Source organism: Coturnix japonica, chromosome 14 (assembly GCF_001577835.2).
Source record: "Coturnix japonica isolate 7356 chromosome 14, Coturnix japonica 2.1, whole genome shotgun sequence".
Taxonomy (NCBI): domain Eukaryota; kingdom Metazoa; phylum Chordata; class Aves; order Galliformes; family Phasianidae; genus Coturnix; species Coturnix japonica.
In genome coordinates, this window is record NC_029529.1 from 11,818,682 (window position 1) to 11,838,395 (window position 19,714).

Here is a 19,714-nt window from a genome sequence, read left to right on the forward strand (position 1 = left end):
GAATAGCTTGATCACTACACACCCTTTTCTGATTCTATCCTCCCACCCCACCAGATGGGGCTGAAAGGTCTTCTACCCCCTTCTAAACAGCCCTAATGGTGCTATACCTAGTTCTGGTGTGTATGGGAACTGCTGAGTCCCGACCTGAACCACTGATGGAGCACCTGGGGAAAGGACCTGCTCAGCCCTCAGATTACCCACAGTTGAAGGCATTTCAGCTGTGATCAGAAGGGGTGGAGCCCGGCTGCACCTCTGTTAGCCCCCATTTAAGGGCTCACTGCCTCTGGTTGGAGATCTTTTCCTTTTGTAGGTTTCCTCTGCAAACCTGGCATCTTCTCATACTGGTGAGCAATCTTCTTCCCTTCCTTTATAGCACCTTTCTGTTGTGTGGGTCCTTCTGTTATCACACCCCTGTTGTAACACCTTTCCCTTTGCACCCAGCTGTCCAATTGCTACATGGTCCAATAATGAAGACTGGCCTTTCAACTGCAGGACAACTTGTGTTGCTGGTGTTCAAGGTTAGGATGCTGGAAGAGCTCTGGCAGGTGCCCTGGATTCCTCAGTTTCACATCCATAACGTCCCTGGGATCTTTCTGGTACTTTGACTTAGTAGGTATTTCACCAAAGCTGGAACAACAATCCCACGGTTGGGATCTCAATAAGGGTCACTGGGAAAGCATCAGAAATGCACACAAACAAGCTGGGTTGAGCTTCCCTGAACCTGAGTGGTTTGTAGGCACCAAATTTCTTACATCCCAAGAAATGCTTTCTCAAGGAAGACTGAACTGGATGAGCAGAGAGAGTAAAGGAAAGCCATGACTTCCTTCTGTTAGCTGTACAGTTTCTGTCCCACAGGAGCTATAAAGCAGCAGCAATCCCTGTGCCTGCGATTACCCAAATTCACTCAGGACAAAGAATTTGTTGTGACAGGATGGACAGGAGGAGGAGAGGAAAGAGGGAGAGGATGTGGACAGAAGGAGAAGAGGGAACAGCTGTGCTGTCTCACCGTGTCCTCCATGCCTCACCCATTCCTTGGCTGGCCATGTGGGCACTGCTGCACCTTCAACAATTGGTCCTGGCCAAGTCCACTTGTCCTGTTCCTTCCACTGTAAGTTACAGCTAATGCCACCCATTGGGACGGGCTTTATGGCATCATGAATTCCTGTGGAGAGCATTGAAGTTCTTGGATCAGGAAGGCAAAGGGCTGATATTTATGAGGCATCTCCACTCAGCAGTGATGCTGCCCATTGCACAACATTTACCTCTGTCTTCCAGGACCTCTTGGGACCCTCGGCCTTGCAGAGCTGTACCTTGCCGTTCTTCACCCCTGGTGCTGCAGCTTCTTTCCCCTCTCACTCCCCCTTTCCTCCTCCTCCTCTCCCCAGCTCCGTAGCAGTTTCCTCGGGAGTGTTCAGCTTGCTGACACATTTGCCACAGATGGATGGTGCACACGGAGACAGCTGTCACTCCTGATTTGCGGTCCGCTGCGTGACAGCGGGACTGATGCCTTCTGAAAGGCCGTCTCGCGGAGCACATGCACTCTGACATTCTTCGAGATGAGCCCTACAGACACCTCTCAATGGACCTCGGGAGAAGCTGGCAAGCTAACCCTTCCTGCTCCCCCCCCTCCCCGAAGCAGCCTGCAGGCTGGAAGAAAGCAAGCACTCTGGTGTGCACACGAACACACACACACACACGCGGCCAACCTCCTTGGGTAGTTCTCTGCCACCACTGGCCTGCCAGGTCCCAGCCCGGCTGTTTGCTCCTGATGCTGGTGTATGAAGTGAGGCAGGCTGAGATTTGCAAGAGGGAAAGGTCATCAGTGAAGCTGTTCTGTTCCCCTTTTCCATCTTTCTAATTGCAGGAGGGAGGGATGTGAGCTCTGTTTTCACTCCGCCAGAGCAGCTGCCTCCAGTCTCTGGAGTTCCTCTCTTGCAGCATAAACTGACTCTGCAGCACCAGCCCCCTCCGGGCCTCTGCCTTCTCCATCACTCATAGTGCTCTCCATCACTGATGATGGTTTCCATCACCGATGGTTGTCTCCAACGCCTCTGTTCCACACGGGATGAGGTCACAGCAAGATGGAAATCCCTTCCCTTGGCTGAGGGTTTCCTCCCACTTCCCCCTATGGGGCAGGCTGCCATATTGGGTCTGGCATTTGCTATGATGGTTCCTCACACCAGCCTGAAACCAGCTGCAAACTTAAGGCACAGGAAGCCCTGGGAGGTGGTGAAGTCCCCATCCTCAAAGTTGAACTGTGGAGATGTGGCTCTGAGGGCCATGGATCGGTGAGTGGATGGTTGGGCTGGATGATTGTAGTGGTGTTTTCCGACCTTAATGATCCGTGATTGAATGAACCTATGGACAATACCTTTCTGGTGGGGTTTTCAGCTGGACAAAGAGGAAATAGTCTTCAGCTCTGAGCTGAAGGATGTAGGAACCTGCAAGTACAGAACCATGTAGGAGCCTGCTCAGCAAGACAGACAGAAAATGTGTGAGTTTGCACCAGGGCTCAGCTTTCCTGGGCCCCTCAGCAACAAGAAATGAGGCTTCCATTCAGCCAGCTGTGAAGGCTCTGCAGGTGTCCAAAATGTGTTAACTCACTTACAAGCAGCAGAATAATAGGCATAGAGGGCTTCAGTGCAAGTATGCTGCCTTTGAGCATTAAAGCTGAAATTCAGCTCTGTTATAGGGGAAAGGATAATTCTGGTCTATCAGGTACCTGTGCCCAGCCAGCATCAGCACAGGCTGCAGGCAAAGCAGGACTGAGCCAGGTCCTACCAGGGCAAGAGGGAACATTTACCCCATGAGAAAGCAGGCAGGACATCTCCATCTATGGCAAAATCTTAGGAACAAGAGTCAGAAGATGCAGTGCACGGAGGGGTATTTTGGGGAGAAGGGGGGGCAGTGAATGAGGGTGAAACGGGCCACGTTTTTAATGAAAAATGCTTCATTTCTGAACCTTAACAAGATGAATGTAGAAACGTTTGGGAAAAGTAGTGGCAGAGGGCAGAGAAGCTGACAGTTAAAACTAGATGGAGAAGAACACAAAATGGGGTGCCCAGAAGGTCATGGTCAGCACAACGTGGAGTGGATCCCAACTGCTGGGGAGGCTGGTGGTGGAAGAAGCCTCTCCTTTCAAGAGATGCTCTAACACCATCAGGGTCATTGGCAGCCTTGTGCACGCCTGGCACGGGGCTGCCCTGGTCCCGGAGCAGCACCAGGTACCAGGAGATGCCATGGAGAAGAACGTTGTCCTGAAAACCCACGGCCTGGGGCTGGATGGCTGCAGAGCCGCAGGCAGCAGCAGCACAGCACAGAGGCACGGAGCGTTTTGCAGTCAGCACCTGTGAGCGGGGCTGCGGCCCCTCACCTGCTCCGGCAGCGAAGCAGCGGGATCAAGGCGAGCCGTGAATGTCTGGAGGCCTCGCAGAGCACATGAAAGCGGCTGCTGGGAGCCGCGATCACAGGCGGAGAGCGGGGAAAGTTCGGCTCGGGCGGGGATTTCTGGCAGGTTGGTTTTACACTGGGAAATTCTCTCTCTGTCTCTTTCATGATGAAGATCCTTTTAATTTTCTTCCCCCCTTTTTTCTCCTCTCCATCTCCGTCTCCCCTTTCGCCAGGCAGATCGCTGGGAGCTGCGGAGCATGTGATGCTGCCTTCCATATAGGGGCAGGAGCAAAGCAAGACCAACTGATGGACGCCCTAGGGCCAGACTTGCAGACAATATATAACCTACTGCACGATCTGAAACGCTTCCCACTTTCACAGCGCGAACATCAGGCGGAGCTCAGCCGTGCTGGGAGAGCAGCCCTGGTGCAGGTGAGTCCCCGCTGCCCCCACCGGGATCCCTGCTGGGAGGGGGAAGGTGAGAGGGACCGTTCGCTCTGCAGAGCAGCTTTAAGGCAGGCGGGCAGCTTTTGGCAGGGTTGTTTGGGGAGGTTTATCCCCCTTTGCTGCCTGCTCCGCTCCCTGCGTGCGAGCATCCCTTCTCCTGGGACATGGCATGCAGATCCCAGCACCCGCTCTCTGCCTTTTCCAAAGGAGCAGGACAAGAGCAAACAACTTTAAAAAGCACTTTTTAGTCTCCTTCTTTATTATTATTTTTTCCCATCCCTAAGCCCTCAGCTCCCGCCCGGATGCCTTCACCTTCATGTGCTGGAATCTCCCTTGCAAAGGAAACTGTTCCCGGCTCGGGCTGAATGAGGGATGTGGGCTGGAGATAACACGGTTAAAATGCGAACAAAGCACAGGGGGCGGGTGTCTGTCTGTCTGTCCGTCCGTGAGGGGTCAGCGTGGAGCAGACTGTGTGTAACTGCTGGGGCTCTCCCTGCGCTGGGGAACAAACTTCGTGCCCGGGATAGTTTGTGTCCCGCTGAACGGCGATGTTCCCATCGGCAGCGGCAGGTCTCGCTGCCTGAGCACTTTGCGTTGGGCTTTTTTGCTGTTATTTGTTGGGTCCCAGCTGTGTCTGACAGCGGCGGGGGGGAAGGTCAGGGTGTGGGTAGAATAAGGAGCACAGCTGAGCTTGGGGCTGGGGAACCTCGGGGAACTTGTAGGAACCTGAACATGCCGCTGCAGCCCCAGAGCAGCGCTGTGACAGTGAATGGGGCAAAGAGGGGTAAAATAGCTCAAATAATGTGTTTGTGGATTTCTGTGTACAGGAGATCAAATTGCTGTGAGTGCTCAAGGCAGCAGCAGGCTGAGCCCAAGAGGCTGCTCCTGAGCTCCAGCCTCAGTTTCCCTGCCTGCACCCTGCTGTGCCTGCCGGGCTGGGATCTCATTTCTGGCTTTTTGCTGGGGTATCAGCATGGATCGTAATTAAAATTGCACTTCCAGGAGGGCGCTCATTGGAGCCCATAGGATGTGGGTGCAGAGAAGTGCTGGGGCTCGTTGGTGCGTGCAGGGCACCCTGCGGTGCTGCTGGTTTGAGTCAAGCTGTCCTGGCATTTTCCTGCTGCCAGGAGCTTTTCCTGGCTGAAGGTGGAGATCCAGTTCCCCTTGATGGCTTGGTGACATTGGGATGGTGGCAGAGTTGGAAGTGCTCAGGGAGTCCCCTCTCCCATGCCCACAGCTCGGAGCCCATCTGAGGGGCAGTAGCAGGAAGGGGATTGCTGCTGGAGCTTTACCTTCTAAACCCCTCCCTGGTGGCAAATACTCTGATTCAGTGTTCTCCCCTCCCTGCCCTGCTGGCCCTGCTCAGCACCCTGCCAGAAACAGCACTTCCCCTCTGCAGAGGCAGCTGGGGATGGTGACAAGTGGGTTCTGCAGGGAATGTCACTGAGGAGAGGTGGGGTCCCAAACCCTGTTAAACCCTCTGACAATTTGCCTGAGCAATTCCCATAGTGTGTTTGACCCAGTGGAGGAGAATTAAGGTTTTGATGGAAGCTCTGCTTGCCCTCAGAGGGGTTAAAAATCAAACCCACAGAGGGGGAAGCAGAGCTGCCAGTGGGTTTTCCCCCTCCCCAGCCCCTTGCTGCTCCCCATTTCTTGATGTGGTGACCGAGCTGACCCACTGCATCCACCAGCTGTGGGGAGCAGGGCCTGAGCCTTTCTCATGTGTGCAGGAGGGGGTTATTTCCTGTTATTTCCTATGGGGAGAGGCAGCACAGATGATTTCCGTGCTCCTCCAAGCCCACCTGCAGACCTGCCCCGAGCATCAGCAAGACTGGGATACAGGGAAAGAGAAAAGCATAGAAGTAGAGGAGAGAAGCCGCCCAGCAGCTCACCTGCATGGATGGGACAGGGGCTGGGGGGTTCCAGCTCCTCTCTGCCCACAGCACCACCTGGATGTGGAGCCCTCCCCAGCACCAAGCAGCAGCAGGGCAGTGCCGGGGAGCACAGCAGAGGCGCACAGCTGTGTGGCTTTCAGAGCTGCTTGATCGATAGCTGCTTCCTTGCACCCCCCCTCTCCCCCAATCCCCACATGCATTTTTCATGCTAACCCCTCCTGGGCAAAGGCTGTCTACGCAGGAAAGAAAAATACAACACAAAACAAAACAGAACCAAAACCTACTTTTGTTTTTCTGGTCCCCGAAGGTTGTTTTAGTTTAAGGGCCAATCTATAAATTCAGGGCTGGGAATATCTTTGCTCCGTGAACAAAGTGGTGTGAGGAAGCTCCCCAGGGCCCCTCCCCAGGTTGGCCCAGTGCTTTAGGATGGGTTGTGTGTAGCCCAGCCCTTGCAGGGTGGTAGGGTCGGGCTGGGGCTGAGGCTTGGTCCCCTCCATGAAGGTCTCCATCAAAAATCCGCAGTGTGTAAGTGAAGAGTGATTTTCAGGGTCCATCCTGTTGTATTGGGGGTATCCCTTTTTGCAGCCTGGCCATTGGTAACCCCTGGGATGGTCTGTGTGCTGCCAGCACTCCCCCCTCCCCAGTCCTGGCTGCCAGACCTGAGCTTCCCTTCTCATCCCCATCACCCAGCTCTGGATCCCACCCTGGCAGTAGAGCAGGGCACACCAGCAGCACCTCTTGGCTCCCAGCTCCACGCTTGCAGCTGTTCCACTGCCATACCCCATCCCTCCCAGTGCACTTCAGGGCTATGGCTGCACTGAGATGGCACAAGATGGCACAGCTGGGTCCGGTGTATAGCAGCAAAAGGGCAGGGGCCAGGAATAGAACTGCAGGAGGAGGAGGAGGACGCCTTGACCTTTCCAGCAGCCAGCAATGAAGAAAACTTTCCGGCTACCTGTAGCAAGGCGCCGGGCAGGCTCTGTTATCATCTCATCAGCGTGCCCGGCCGGCAGCGGGCAGCCACCACTGCAGTGCCTGTGGGGCTCACTGAGGTCAGGAGTTAACTCACCGCTGCCCGGTGTAGCCATGAGCTCTCAGCGTGTTGCAGGGCTGAGCTGGGACAGGTAGGAGGGCGCTCTGGCCATCACTGCCCTTCTGGGCACCCCAAAGGGGCTCAGACCCCCCCCCCCATCACTTCCCCCATTGCAGACCTATGGAGCAGCCAGTGCAGGGGATGCTGCCATGCTGTCACCAGGTGCCAGCACTGTGGGGTACAGTGAGGCAGCCGTGTGTCGAGCCCCCCTGGCTTTCCCTCTCTTGCTGGCCCAGAGTTGGGGGTGGCAGCCGTCTGTCCCCGACCTTCCATGCGCAGATGGCGTGGGCAGCCAGCACAGGTGGCCCTGCGCCGCGGCAGATTGGGGCTGGCTGCCTGCAAGACGCCTGGGAAGGGGACAGGAGTGAAGGCGGGGAGTGGGGAGACGAGGGGGGCACTGGAGATGGCTGCAGGTCTCTGCTGTGTGCTGTTCTGGATCCAGAGCTTTGGAGCTTTGGCACTGACACTGGGAACCTGCCGGGCTGTGAGATGCTGAAGGAGGGATGGGGCTGGGTGATGGGGAGCCAGTGGGGCAGCAGTACAGAGACATGATCCCCTCATTTGGCCCCACAGAGAGGAGCTGTCACAGAGTATCGGGCACTCTAGGGAAGGTTTAGTTTGGGGCAATTCAACTATGCATGGGGATCCTGGGGTGGGGATGGAGTGGGTAAATGATAAATGCTGCAGAGAGCTGGACTGGCACTCAGCACATTGCCTGCAGATGGGAAAAGGTGAGGCAGGGAGAGGGGATTCTTCCTCCAGCCCTCTCCTCCCTCCCATGCCACCCCATGGGGCTGAGCAGTGGTGCAAGGAGGCAGCCCCGAGCCGTTCACGCACCCAGCCCTGAACCAGCCATGAGCTCACTGAGCACATCCTCCCCCGGCCCAGCTGGTTTCGCTCCCAGCCTGCTCCGTCTGTGTGCATTAAGGCAATTTCTGGGGCTGAGCTGCTTTTGGCAAGCCAGGCTTCCACTGGCCCGTCCACCCCCCAGGCCCCGCGCACCTCCTCCCCGACACTGCTCTGCCAGGGCCATAGCAAATCAGAGTGAAGCCTGCGGGGCAAATCGGCACAAATGAGACCAAGCAAGAGGGTGGGGAGGGACAGCGAGGAGGAGGAATGACTCCTGGGTTTGCGCTTCTGTTCCCGAGTTTGATGTTGTCTGCAAACAGCCCTGTAAATGCTCGGGAGCGGCATCCGAAGTCACCTGCCCTGCACCCAGCCTGCAGCACGGGACGGGCTGAGCTGTAAGTGGGGCTGAGCTGATGCGAAGGGGTGCGAAGGGGTGGGCAGGGGCTGAGGGTGACCCCAAGGACAGGATCCCATAGCAGACCCAGAGGGGGACACTCTCCCGAGGTGTGAGCTGCTGTCTCCCATTGGTTTGGTACCTCTCCAAAAGGTCCAGCCTGGTGGAACCGAAGGCCCAGAGCTGTGAGTCTGGGGTTGGAATGGGAGGGATGGACAGGTACCAGAATGGGCACCAGGAAGGGCTGAGCAAGATGCAGGAGCAGGGAGACCACTCGGCGTGTGGTGCAGTCCTTCCAGAGTGATGCTCTTTGCTCCCATCACCAATATCCCTGCAAAGTGTTGCGGCTTCATCTTATTAAAGGCACTCGGCACCGGGGAGGTCATATGGGGCCTTTCTGCTCGGGTGGCTCTCCTAATGACATGTTCAATTGCCATTGCTGGGGATTTGCTCACGCGAGTCCTTTACAATTGCAAGTTTGTGGAGGATTTTGGATGGTTTCCCCTTGCCGTGTGGTGTGCAGCAGAGCACTGAGTGTGAGCACGGAGCTGCTCTGAGTGCTCCTGCACAAGGACTGCATTTACCTCCCTGCATTCATAGAACTAGCAGTGGTTTCCTGTAGGCTTAGAGTATTTACTGTTGGGAAAGGGAAGCACAAATAGGGGCAGGGTGAGAGTTAGCAGTAAGGCAATATTATCTGCAGCGTCTGTACTTTTCCCCTCTAAATTCTGCCCAACAGAAACAAAGCGGGGCTGCTCAGTTACTTACTGCAGTGGTTAATGGTGCCGAGCGATAAGGTTGTAGAACAGAGTGTTGTGGCTATCTAGTCCAACTGTAATGCTTGTTTGCAGTCATTTTGACTATTAAAAGAATGGGCGATGCAGTGCAGAGCGTCTCACAGCAAGAGGCTTTCTGCAGCTCTTATAACAGGGATAAGGACTCAAGGTGGATAGGTCCCAAATGTGTCACAGCGGTGTCCAGCCCCAGGGCCAGCCCAAGGGAAGTTTGAGGGCTGCCCCTGTGTCCTCTCAGCTTCCCCTGGAGCCTTTCTGGTACTACAGGATCAGCTCACAGCACCTCAGCAGGGACCCTGTTTGGAGCAGGGATGCACACAGTGGTCCCTTTGGAGTCACACAGTGCAGGGTGGCTGCACCCAGCCTGGGATGTGCACAGCTGTGGCTTTGTGGTCATTTCTCATGGTCTTTTGAGGGAGTTAACAAGCTGCCTTCCTGGCTTACGGCACTAACAACATCCCCAGCCCCTGCTAACAACATCCCCATGCGCTGTCCTGGTGGCTCTGCCTCAGGCTATTGCTCCTCCTGGTCATCGCTTGGCCATACAGCCCTGGGTGGGCTGCTCTGCAGGCAAGCACTGCTACCCATGCAGGGCCACCTCTCACCACTGTACTGCAGCCCAAACCACACTGGGAGCCTGGGGTAGGAAAGTGGTGCTGGGAGATGGAAGCTGGGAGCAGCAAAGCATTTTCCTTTTCCCTTTTTGACACATTTGGAATCGTTTGGAAGCCAGAGCCGCTTGGGCTGGATTTCATGGGGTGTGGGCTCCAACCTGCAGTGGCCCCTGCCTGTGGTTCAGCACTGGTGCTGCAGTCTGTGTTGCATGCTGAGGACTTGAAGCATCCCCTCCCACAAATATCTATTTAACTTATCACTATTGCCTTGAGTAGAATTGCAGAATCATAGAATTGTCATAGAATTATAGAAAGACTTGAGTTGGAAGGAACTAAAAAGACCACTAAGTTCCAACCCCCTGCCATTGGCTGGTCACCCCCAACATGATCAGGATGCTCAGAGCCCCATCCAGTTGCCCAGAGGCCCATCCTCTCCTGCAGCAGAGGTTACAGCAATGGGCATGTTTAGGAGCAGAAGAAGGCTGGAATGCAAGAGAGATGGTGGGCAGGCAAGGAGGAGTGAAGGCTTTGTGCCTGAAAACAAACTGCATGGATTTGAGCTGGAATACAATGACTTTTCTGGCTGTGGCAGGTGGGATCCCTGCACATCACAGGCGTGATGTAAACTTCACCATGTAGGAGAGCTGGGCTGTACCTTCCTATCCAGATGCGTGCACATCTCAAGCCCTCCCAGCTCTTTCCAGATGTTCATCCTCTTCCCCTAGTCACCGTGCCAGCTGTGGGCACCATCTTCTCTGTGCACTTTTGGGTGCCAGCCGCACTGCTGGCTTCATGGCTTGCACACAGTCACTTTCCCCTCCATCCAGCTGCTGGAGATGGATGTCTTCACACATCTGGAAGTCTGTTTGCAATGGAGCCATTAAATCCAGCAGAGAGCCCGTGGTCTCCCGGCGCTCCATTAGCAGGTACAGGTGGAGGTGGAGGAAGGAGCAGGAAAATCCTGCAGTGGGGGCCAAGCACAAGCTTGTGCGGGTGGTTGATGTAATGTGCAGAGACAGCCTTACATCTCCTCACCAGGACCTGCCTCCTCCCCCAGAGGGCTGCGGCAGGAAGGGCTGTGGGAGGAAAGCCACTGCGGTGGAGGGCACTCGCCTCTATGGAGAGTAGCCTGGAGGCTCTCACGGCCTGATCTCATCTCTCTGTGAGGCTCTGAGTTGTGTGCCATGGGTGGAGGGCAGGAGACAACGACTCCAACCCATTGTCGCTTGGTTGAACGCTTGCCACCGCATGTGCTTCTCATAGGATGCTGGGGTTGCCTCGGGGAGTCTTCAGGCTAACAGAGCGGGGAGAAGCGGCTGCTTTTTGGGGATGGAGGCAGAGGAGAGGTGAGAGATGCAGAACACTCCTTGAACAAGGGCACGAAAGGGAGGAGAGAACTTGGAGCCTCAATTTGGGTCCAAGATTTGTGTGCTGAAGGTGTTGTGGGTGGCACGCAGTGGGGAGCTGCCCGGAGGAAACATGAGGGTTGGGTGGGCAGAAGGCAGAGGTGCTCACTGAAATGGGGTTGTGGGAACCAAACCTCCTGATCTCCCAAAATGCTGGAAACCCAAACATCTGGGAACCCAAATGCTGGGGAATTTTTAGCGAGCTGGGTTTGGACATTGTGCCTAGAGAGCAGTTTGGGGCATGTAAAGGTGAAAAAAATCTATTTAGAGATGAGCACTTTCAGTGGAGTGTGAGCCAAAGTAAGGCACAACTCAAGGTGGGAGTAGTGTCAGATCTCCCAGTGTGGGGATACCAAAGGATGACCTCTTACTGTCATTTTACCTGCAAGTGTGGGCATTTCAGTGCTCAGCCCCTGCATGGGGTGAGGTGTGGGGAGGCTGGGAACTCCCAGGCTTTCCCCCCTCTTTTGAGCCCCTGCTGCTTTGCCACGGCCAATTGCCCTCATCCCAAGCTCTGATAAATGCTTAAAAGCTCAGATCGTGCAACCCCAGGCTATGAAAATAAAAAAGGTCCTGATATCCACTAAGTAGCCCCTGCAGCAAAAGCATGTAGTGTAGGGAAAGTGCTTTGCATTGATCAGTGGCTCGCCGCTGCCACCACCCCTCATCTCGCAAAGCATCTCTGCCTGCTCCAGCCTTGGCACTGGTAAAAATGGGAAGCACCATAATGGAGGGTTGTGGCTAATGGCAGGAAGGGGATGGTCTTTGTGGTTGTCGGTGTAAGCGCCACATCCCATAGAAAAGCCCTGTCCCCCATGCTCCCTTCTGTGCCATCCTGGTGACCATCCGTGGTCATTTGGGCAGCCAGCACCCTGCTACAGAAACTGCTGCTAGCAAATGGCAGTGCAGGGAGCACTGCCATTTGTTAACAATCCCATGCCCTTGCTTCCAAGCCATGCCAGCTAGGAAAGGTTGATGGCTACTGATGTCCATGGTGGAGTGGCTCCCTGACAGCCCAAACACAGCATGGGAGGACCCAGGGGCCAAAGGGAGGACATCGGTTTGAGATGTGGGGTCTTTGTTCCAAACAGAAAAGCTCATGGGGGTCTGCAAAAGCATCAGGATAGGTTTGCAGTGGCAGGGCTTCTCCAGTGGACCCATGCTTTGGTCTTTGAACCAGGCCACTTCATTCCAGCAGCTTTTATGCCTCTCCCTCCCCTGAGCACATGGCTGTGACTACATACAGTGGTCTGCAGCAGTTCACATTGTGCCCACCTTCTGCCTGGAAAGGAGGTGGTTATGAAGGACTGTCATGGTGAGCCACACAACTGGGGGTGTCAAAGGAAATTTGTGGGGAAATCCTCACTGCAGGATGATTTGGGGGCTGAATATTTCCGTGGCTTCCAGGGAAGCCCATGCAGACACACAGAGGGGAGGGCTGCTGGTGTGTGCTGCTCTTGGAGGCACCACATCCAACATGGAGATGAGCTGAAGGTTTGGGAAACTGGAGCGGTACCACTGATGCTTGCCTTACATACTGGGCACCTCCTTTTGGCTGTTGTTAGAGACATGAGCTGGACAGGCTGTTGATGTGATCCAGACAAGCTGCCCCTAGAATCCTATATATTGCTTCTATCCCTGGAGCTCAGGCTGGGTTTGGGATTTTTAAAGTGCTGGAGCGCTGGGGGCTGCAGATCCCTTTCCTGAGCATCTCTCTCTTCTTCACTGCCTTTGTCTCTCCATCTCTTTCTTCTCCCCTCCGCTCCCTCCATCTGACCATGCCCCCCTCCCCATGTCCTGAGGAGGAGAGCAGGGATGCTGCAATTCCCAGGCACAGGTGCGCGGTCCCCGCCGAGCGCTGCCCCCAGGCACGGCCCCGCACGGCCGCAGCTGACAGCCCACTGGAAATAATGCGTTGTGGCAGAGCGAGACTCAACAGACCACGAAGATCTGCTGGTGCGGGAACTGCTCAGCAACCAGGAGCCGCAACGCCTGGCTCCCAGCTCTGCGGGGCCCTATCCAGCTCTGGGGATGCCTCTGCGGCACTGAGCCTTCCTCCCCTGGCCCATGGCTCTCACATGGGGAACTCTCCTATTGCATTGCTGTCTGTTCCCCTGCTCCCCACCTCGTCATTCATTTCTGCAGTGCCAGGAGGTGGAGGTGGCTGTGGTGTGGAGTCACTCCCTGTCCCCATGTGGGACAACTCCATGGCATCTGCACACCTCCGCAGCAGTGCTGGAGGAGGGTCGGGTGTGCAAGAATGGAACAAGCAGTTCCAGTCTCTCAGCACAGATTTAATCTGCCTCTGGTGTATAAACACCAAATGTTTGTTCAACTGACCTGCAAACACACAGCATGCTGTGTGGCTCCCACTCGGTCTCTCTGTGTTCATCACCCTTCAATGGGGCAATGCAGTACAGCCACGGCTGGGACTCGTGAACCTACGTGGGGCTCAGGGGTTGGAGCTGGGAAGGGTGCTGGGGAAGAGGGCTGGGTATGATGGGAGAACGTGATGCTTTATGGTCTCAGTGGTGGAAGCACAGGAAGCAGAGCACAGGGGAGTCCCCCAGCATACAGAGCATCGTCCAGCCCAGCAGCCAGCAGCTGAGTGTGGGGCTGCAGGCACAGTCTGCAGGGCCACCCTAGGAACAAGGCATGAGCAGAGGGTGCTTGTGAATGCTAATGATGCTTGAGACTGCAACCTTGAAACAGCCCTTGAGTGCTGCAGCCAGGCTGTGGCTGGGCTGGGCTGGGTGCACACCGGTCCAGTGGGAAGAAATGCCCATGGCCACCGGAACCTCCCTGACAGCTCTAGTCTTGGCTGCCCAGCTGTGGTCATCGCTTCTCCAATAGGCTCAGCCACACTGTTCTTGATGTCCTACCTTTCCTTCAGTGGTCCCAGGTGCCTGTGGGAGTCTGGAGATGCTGCTGCCGACAGTGAGTAGCAATGCTGGGGTACACTCAGTCTGTCTGTAGGCTCTCCCCAACTACCCTGTCAGTCTGAACTCCTTCTTTGACAGTATTCACATACAAGCAGGACTTGGCAGGGCTGACAGCTCACCAGCTCTCATGTTTTCTCCTTCCAGGGCACACAGAAGTTCCTGGTGGAGGCAGAGTGAGATTTAGGCACTGAGCCTCTCTGCTCCCACCAGGAGCCATCTCCAGAAACCCACTGCCATGTCCAAGGACGACGTGGGCTGCAAGCTGACCTCTGTCTACAAACACAAGGAGAGGAAGCCAAAAAAGCCCCACTACATCCCGAGGCCATGGGGCAAACCCTACAACTACAAGTGTTTCCAGTGCCCCTTCACGTGCATGGAGAAATCCCACCTCTACAACCACATGAAGTACAGCCTGTGCAAGAACTCCCTCTCTCTCCTCATCGAGTCTGACTGGCCCTACAAGAAGGGCAACCTGCTTCACCCAGAGCTGCGGCTCCTCCATGCCACCGAGGCCACGCGGCTGCGCGGGCGGCAGGACGAGCCAGAGACCTGCGACTCCTCGGCCACATCGGGAGGGTCAGGAAGAATTAAGCAGCCCCCAGGCAGGGGTGGCCATGAGGAGAAGTCGGCATCAGGAGTGGAGATCCTGCCTGCTGAAGGGGCTGGGGAAGAAGGCAGCCCATTCCAAGAGGAGGAGGAGGATGTGGCTGGCCTCTTGAGGCAGATGGATGCGGGGGAAAAGAAGGAGAAAAATGAAGAGGCAGGTTGCCAAGGTGATCCAGCTGAACCAGAAGTGAACACTTTGGTCTTTGGCTTCAAGAACAAGAGAGAGAAGCCTTGCAAGGAGGTGGAGCCTGACTTTATCATCACTGATGTCTTCTCCCTCAAGAACCATGTCATGAAGAGCAGAGAAATGGCCTCCCCGGACCTAGAAGCTAAGCCAAAGCATTGCAAAGTGCCAAAGAAATGCCTGGCCAGTGGTGGGATACTCATGGAGCAGTGGAAACTGGTGGCAAATGGGCAAAGGAGGAGCACACCTGAGGTCTCCCCACCTTGTACCGACAGCAACATCATCCCATGCTACCCACCTCCAGCCTACAGTGACTACCACGAACCTCAGGGCCTCAACCTCTCACTGCTGGGCATCAACTATCCCCTGAACCCCAACCTATTCTCCTACCTGAGCCCCACCATGGCCAGCAGCGCGACAACACACCCGCACTTGGCTCAGCTGCCATTCCTGGCCTCCACGGCCCAGCTGATGCACCCACATGCTTCCCATTTCCAGCCCCTGCAGAGCCCCGAGCGCTCTGCCTTCCTGCCTCGCTTCTACTACCCTTTGCTCTTTGAGCACACCTTCAGCTCTGCAGAAGGCAAGATGTCCTCCAGCAAGCCGGAGGCCCAGCAGCTGGTGGGCTCGGTCATGCCCACCCCTCCCCAAGCCAAGACTCCCAGTGAGCCATCCAAACCAGGGCTGCTGAAGGTACCGGTGCTGAAAACAAGCTTTCCTTGGCCCAAAGGTGGTAGAGAAGAGCCAGCCCTTGAGCTCAGCCATGGACACATACTGGGGCAGGAAGAAGACAAATGGCTGCCCCAAGAGAAGGAGAGCAACCCGGACCTGGGACTCAACAACCTGCGCAAAAAGCCAACCACCGACATCTTCCAAAACCTGGGGGGGATGAAGGATGCCACTTTTGCCCCCAGCAGCATCCAGAAGGCAGAGCTGACAGCAGTGACCTGCCTGGAGACCAGCAGTCCCACAGGCAACAACCTGAAGAGGAAGCTCCCTTCCAATGATCTGGATTTGATAGGATCTGAAATGCTGATGCCTGGAAAAGTCAGCTATCAGAGCAGGTAAGGTGTCCTCAGTCTCCTTCTTCCCTACATCTGGCTGGCCTTAAGCACCATCTTCATACCCCATTGTATCCCTGATGACCCCTTCCTGCCAGGTGCTGCAGGAGCTCAGCTCACTCCAGGCCAGTGGTGCATTTAGCAGAGCAGGGCATTTGGCCTCGAGGTGCATCCAAGCAGCTGGGCTGTGTCACTGCTTGCTGCCCCTTGATTTCCCCCTTTTGTCTGTGCAGTGTGGACCTGCTCTCCCCAGGCACCAGGGAACCTCCTTTTTAGGTCCCCAAGTATCTCACAGTTGCTGGAACGATGGTTTAAACATTCACATTTGCATTCCTCTGATTTGCCTTCTGCTTCCAAAGCCCAGAGGGAGGGTCACGCTTCCAAACATTTCCTTTTACCCCGGGCTAGAAATGTGCACAGCTCCTTCTAACAAAATCTCAGTTCCTCCCCTGATTGTGCAAGTCCAGCTGTGGCTCCAAGAAAAAATGTCACTGCAGAAAGCAGCTTTTGGCACCCAGAGGAGCATTCACTGGAGAAGCACGCAGTGCTTTTCTACCTCCACTTGCTTCTTCCCCGTTCTCAGGCTGGCTGCAGAGATCCTCTGCACCTGGATACACATTAGTGCACGTGTCCACCTGTCCCGCAGTGCTCCAAGTAAGAGAAAACAGGTCTGGCCAACTGAGCTGGCATCACTAACCAGCACAGTGTAGGCTCATGTTGGAGGCAGGCACAAAACAGCCTATTTTAGGGTCCATCTCCCTCCTGGGAGAACAAAGCCAGGAGCAGATCCAGCCAGATCTCTGCAGGCTCAGCCCAACACCCTTCCTGGAAGGTCCTCATGCTGGCAGCACACATGGAGGAGCTTGTGCTGAACCTGCTAATGCCAGTCCTGCATGTACTCCAAAGATTTAGCCAGTGATCTCTCTAATCGTTGTATCCATTTCTTCTCTGCAGTGGTTTGAGGGCCAGCACCGGCCACATCCCCAGGGCTCTGGATCACTGGCACATGGATGTCCTGGCAGGCTGGTCTGAGGAACCTGAGAGGGGCAAAGACCCTGAAGCCCTGCCCTGTGCAGGTGCTGCCCCTGAGCACAGCCTCTGCAAGCAGAGCAGAGAGCAAGAACCTTCTGCCACCATGACAGACTCTGAGGCTGCAACGGTGCTTATTGGGGACCTCTCCAAAACCTTGGAGGAGTACCAGGAGGTGGAGAAGAAACTGTCTGACCTGGCAAAGGAGGACACTCCCGGGCAGAAAGAGCTGAGGGATCAACTAGTCAAAATCCGAAGGGAGCTCTACCACATCCACCAGGCATTGGAGAAAGCCTCCAAACCCCACGAGGGGCCCCTGGACCTCTCGGTGAAGAGACCCTCTGAGGGCCTGGAGAAGTGCCCGCAGACCAAGAAGGAAACATGCAGTGTAGGCCTGGGGATGGAGAAGCTCCATGGCAAAGACCAAGGAGCCCTCAACAAATGTTCAGCCCCAGCTGAGGCTGGAGATGAGGAGGGGCTGCCAAGCTGCCTCCTGGAGGCTGAAAACAAAACCATCGACCTGCTGATCAAGATGAGCCACTCGGAAAACCTCCGGGCATCCTCTGAGCCCCACCTGGGTGCGGTGATCAAGGCGGAGGTGCTGCCCCTCGCCATGCCGCTGGAGCTACGGCACGTCATGGAGCCCTACTACAGCCGCACCACCAAGTGCGAGGCGGACTCCAGCGTCCTGCTGTGCTCTGATGGCAGATCCAGCACCACCCAGGGCCCTCCGCTCCCCGTCACTGCTGAGGATGGGCCGCTGGGATGCCGGGCCATGCAGCGCTCCCTGTCCTGCAGCCTTCCCAGTGAGACAGACACGGTGTGTGTCCACAGCCCTTTGCATGCTGACCCTTAATTCCACCTTGCTTGAAAGCTCCTGGATCTCACTAGCCACCTCATGCTTGACCTTCCTAGTGTCCCAGCTCTCCGGTATCCCTCCTCCCCACAGATGAAAGCTTCACCACTGCCTGACTCCATAAAGTGTAAGAAACCAGCCCGTGACCCCCTCCCCACTGTCCTTTTGGGCTCTGCATGTTCAACAGCCTCAGCTCCCTGGTCCTGGAGCTCCCTTTGGAAGGGAAGTCACTAGCAGGCAAGAAAATCGAGCTGCTAAAAGCACCAAGCTTTCCATTGAAGGCTCATCCAGTCTTATCAGAGACTCTCAGGGACTTCTGCAACCCAGCTCCCATAGCAGGGGTGGGACCACAAATGGGGTGTCTGCAAGACCAAGCCTGGGTCCAGATGTGGTTGTGCTCAAGAGACTGTGTCTGTCACCTTTGTACAGAGCAGAGCTGTGACAACTTCATCCCATGGTGGCTTCAGGGTCACAGAAGGGAAGTGTTCACCCAGATGAACTGACCCAGAGGCCAAGTACCTCCCACACTGTAAAGACAAGAACATCTTCCCAGCCACAGCGACAAGAAGATGCAATAGCCATCTCGCCTCAAAGCATGGCTCCACATCTGGGTGCTGAGCTCTCTGTCCAGAGGACTTGCCATGCATGGGTACTGCGGGGCTGCAGGGACACGTTCCTGCCCATAGTTCTTCCAGTGTCCAGCTGTTTTTCTTGCCTTTACACAGACATGACTTTCCTTCCCTCTGCCCCCTTGGCCTCTCCCCATGCAGATATGATGCATGCTCCTCACAAAGACCCATGTCCCTGCAGGATACCATTCCCATGAGCTCCTGCCCACTAGTCCTAAACTCCCAAATGATGGTAAATAGGACAGCAAAAGGGGTGAGATGGTGGTGCTGTGAGCCCTGCTGCTCAAGACACAAAGATGCTGAAAACAACTGTAAAGGGACTTTGAGATATGCAGCTTCTGTGCTACCCACCCCTGCCCACTCAGCCCTTACCTCCTCTGAGGAACAGAACCACTCCTGGGTCTCTCTGCCCACCCCAAACCCCATCTCCTCCCTGCCCCAAGCAGCACGTTGTATTTCCTAGCAGATCCTGGGCATCTTAGAGGTCTGAGACACCAGAGAAGGAGCTGGGCTCCCAGACCACCAGCCCTGGGCTTCAGCAGGAGGTCTGTGCCCAGACCACCACACAGTGCTGCCTTTCTCCCTTTTAGCTGATGGATTGCTCGAGCACAGGTTGCCTCCCCACACCAGTCCCTGGCTCCATCCCACCACCCCCACCTGGGACCCCCCCCCACTCACCGGTGCCTGGGGCGGCAGCCGGTGCCCGCAGCCCTCGCTGCATCACTCACGGCCTCTCCTGCCTCCGCACTAAGCCAGGGGGCAGGCAGGAGGTAGAGGCCAACCACACACTATTTATTGTTCACAGTTTTACGAATGTACAAAATGAAAACCAAACCATTAAAAAGAAAAACCTCCGCGGGCTGCTGCTGTCTGCTGTGTTCATGCCAGGGGCATGCACTCGGGCTCTCCATCCCAGCACCGTGCAACCTCTGGGTTTTGAGGCTTTTTCCCCTTGCTATGACTGAAGCCAGCTGCTATGGGGATGGTGAGTGTGGCTGTCCCTGTCCTCAGAGCTGGCAGAACGGTGCTAGCATCTCTTGCTCCCGAGTGTCAGCACAGGGAGCAGCAGAAGGGAAGGTGTAGGGTTGAGTCCCACGTCCTCAGTGCCACCCAGCCCTGCTCCCTGTCCCAGTGGTGCCAGTGACACCCTGCAGAGGGGACCCTTCTTGCCTGCTGTGGCTGCCTGGGTCTCCTGCAGTGTGGCTGTGAGTGCCACCAGGAGGCAGCCAGCCTGTGGCACCATTCCAGCTCCAAAAGTGGAAGCATTTACCTTTGTATTTAAATAATGGATGGGAGTTGAACTACCAGGGTGCCTTATCCAGGCTGCAATCTGTGCCCTTGGGGCCCTCAGCCCACTCCAGCACGGGGCCCATTACACGGCTATTTGGTCACCCTAGAGGCATCTGATGGTTGGCCATTACCCACCCTTTGCAGCCTGCCCACCCGATAGCCATCTTCCTCGGTCACGGCTGACCAAAGCCTCCCTACTCACACATCCCCCCGAGTTCCTTGGCAGTGCCAAGGC

At 55.8% G+C, this 19,714-nt stretch overlaps 1 protein-coding gene across 2 annotated transcripts; it reads left to right on the plus strand.

Moving 5' to 3' along the window:
- The first annotated feature begins 265 nt into the window (after positions 1–265).
- PRR35 (proline rich 35) lies at positions 266–19,043 on the plus strand. Of its 2 annotated transcripts, XM_015877451.1 has the most exons (5): positions 266–344; positions 442–3,514; positions 3,624–3,822; positions 13,969–15,678; positions 16,630–19,043. In XM_015877451.1, exons 4-5 carry the CDS (start codon positions 14,060–14,062, stop codon positions 17,558–17,560), a joined length of 2,550 nt encoding a protein of 849 aa, XP_015732937.1. In that variant the 5' UTR covers positions 266–344; positions 442–3,514; positions 3,624–3,822; positions 13,969–14,059; the 3' UTR covers positions 17,561–19,043. The 2 variants fall into 2 exon arrangements, with proteins under 2 accessions (XP_015732937.1, XP_015732939.1); XM_015877453.2 differs by lacking the exons at positions 266–344; positions 442–3,514; positions 3,624–3,822 and adding an exon at positions 7,710–8,069.
- Positions 19,044–19,714: the final 671 nt, after the last annotated feature.

Bases quoted from the DNA above. Each gene is read 5' to 3' on its own strand.
- PRR35 (XM_015877451.1), top strand. From the start codon at position 14,060: ATGTCCAAGGACGACGTGGGCTGCAAGCTGACCTCTGTCTACAAACAC. The intron at 15,679-16,629 runs GTAAGGTGTCCT...TCTTCTCTGCAG, and splicing joins AAAGTCAGCTATCAGAGCAG to TGGTTTGAGGGCCAGCACCG.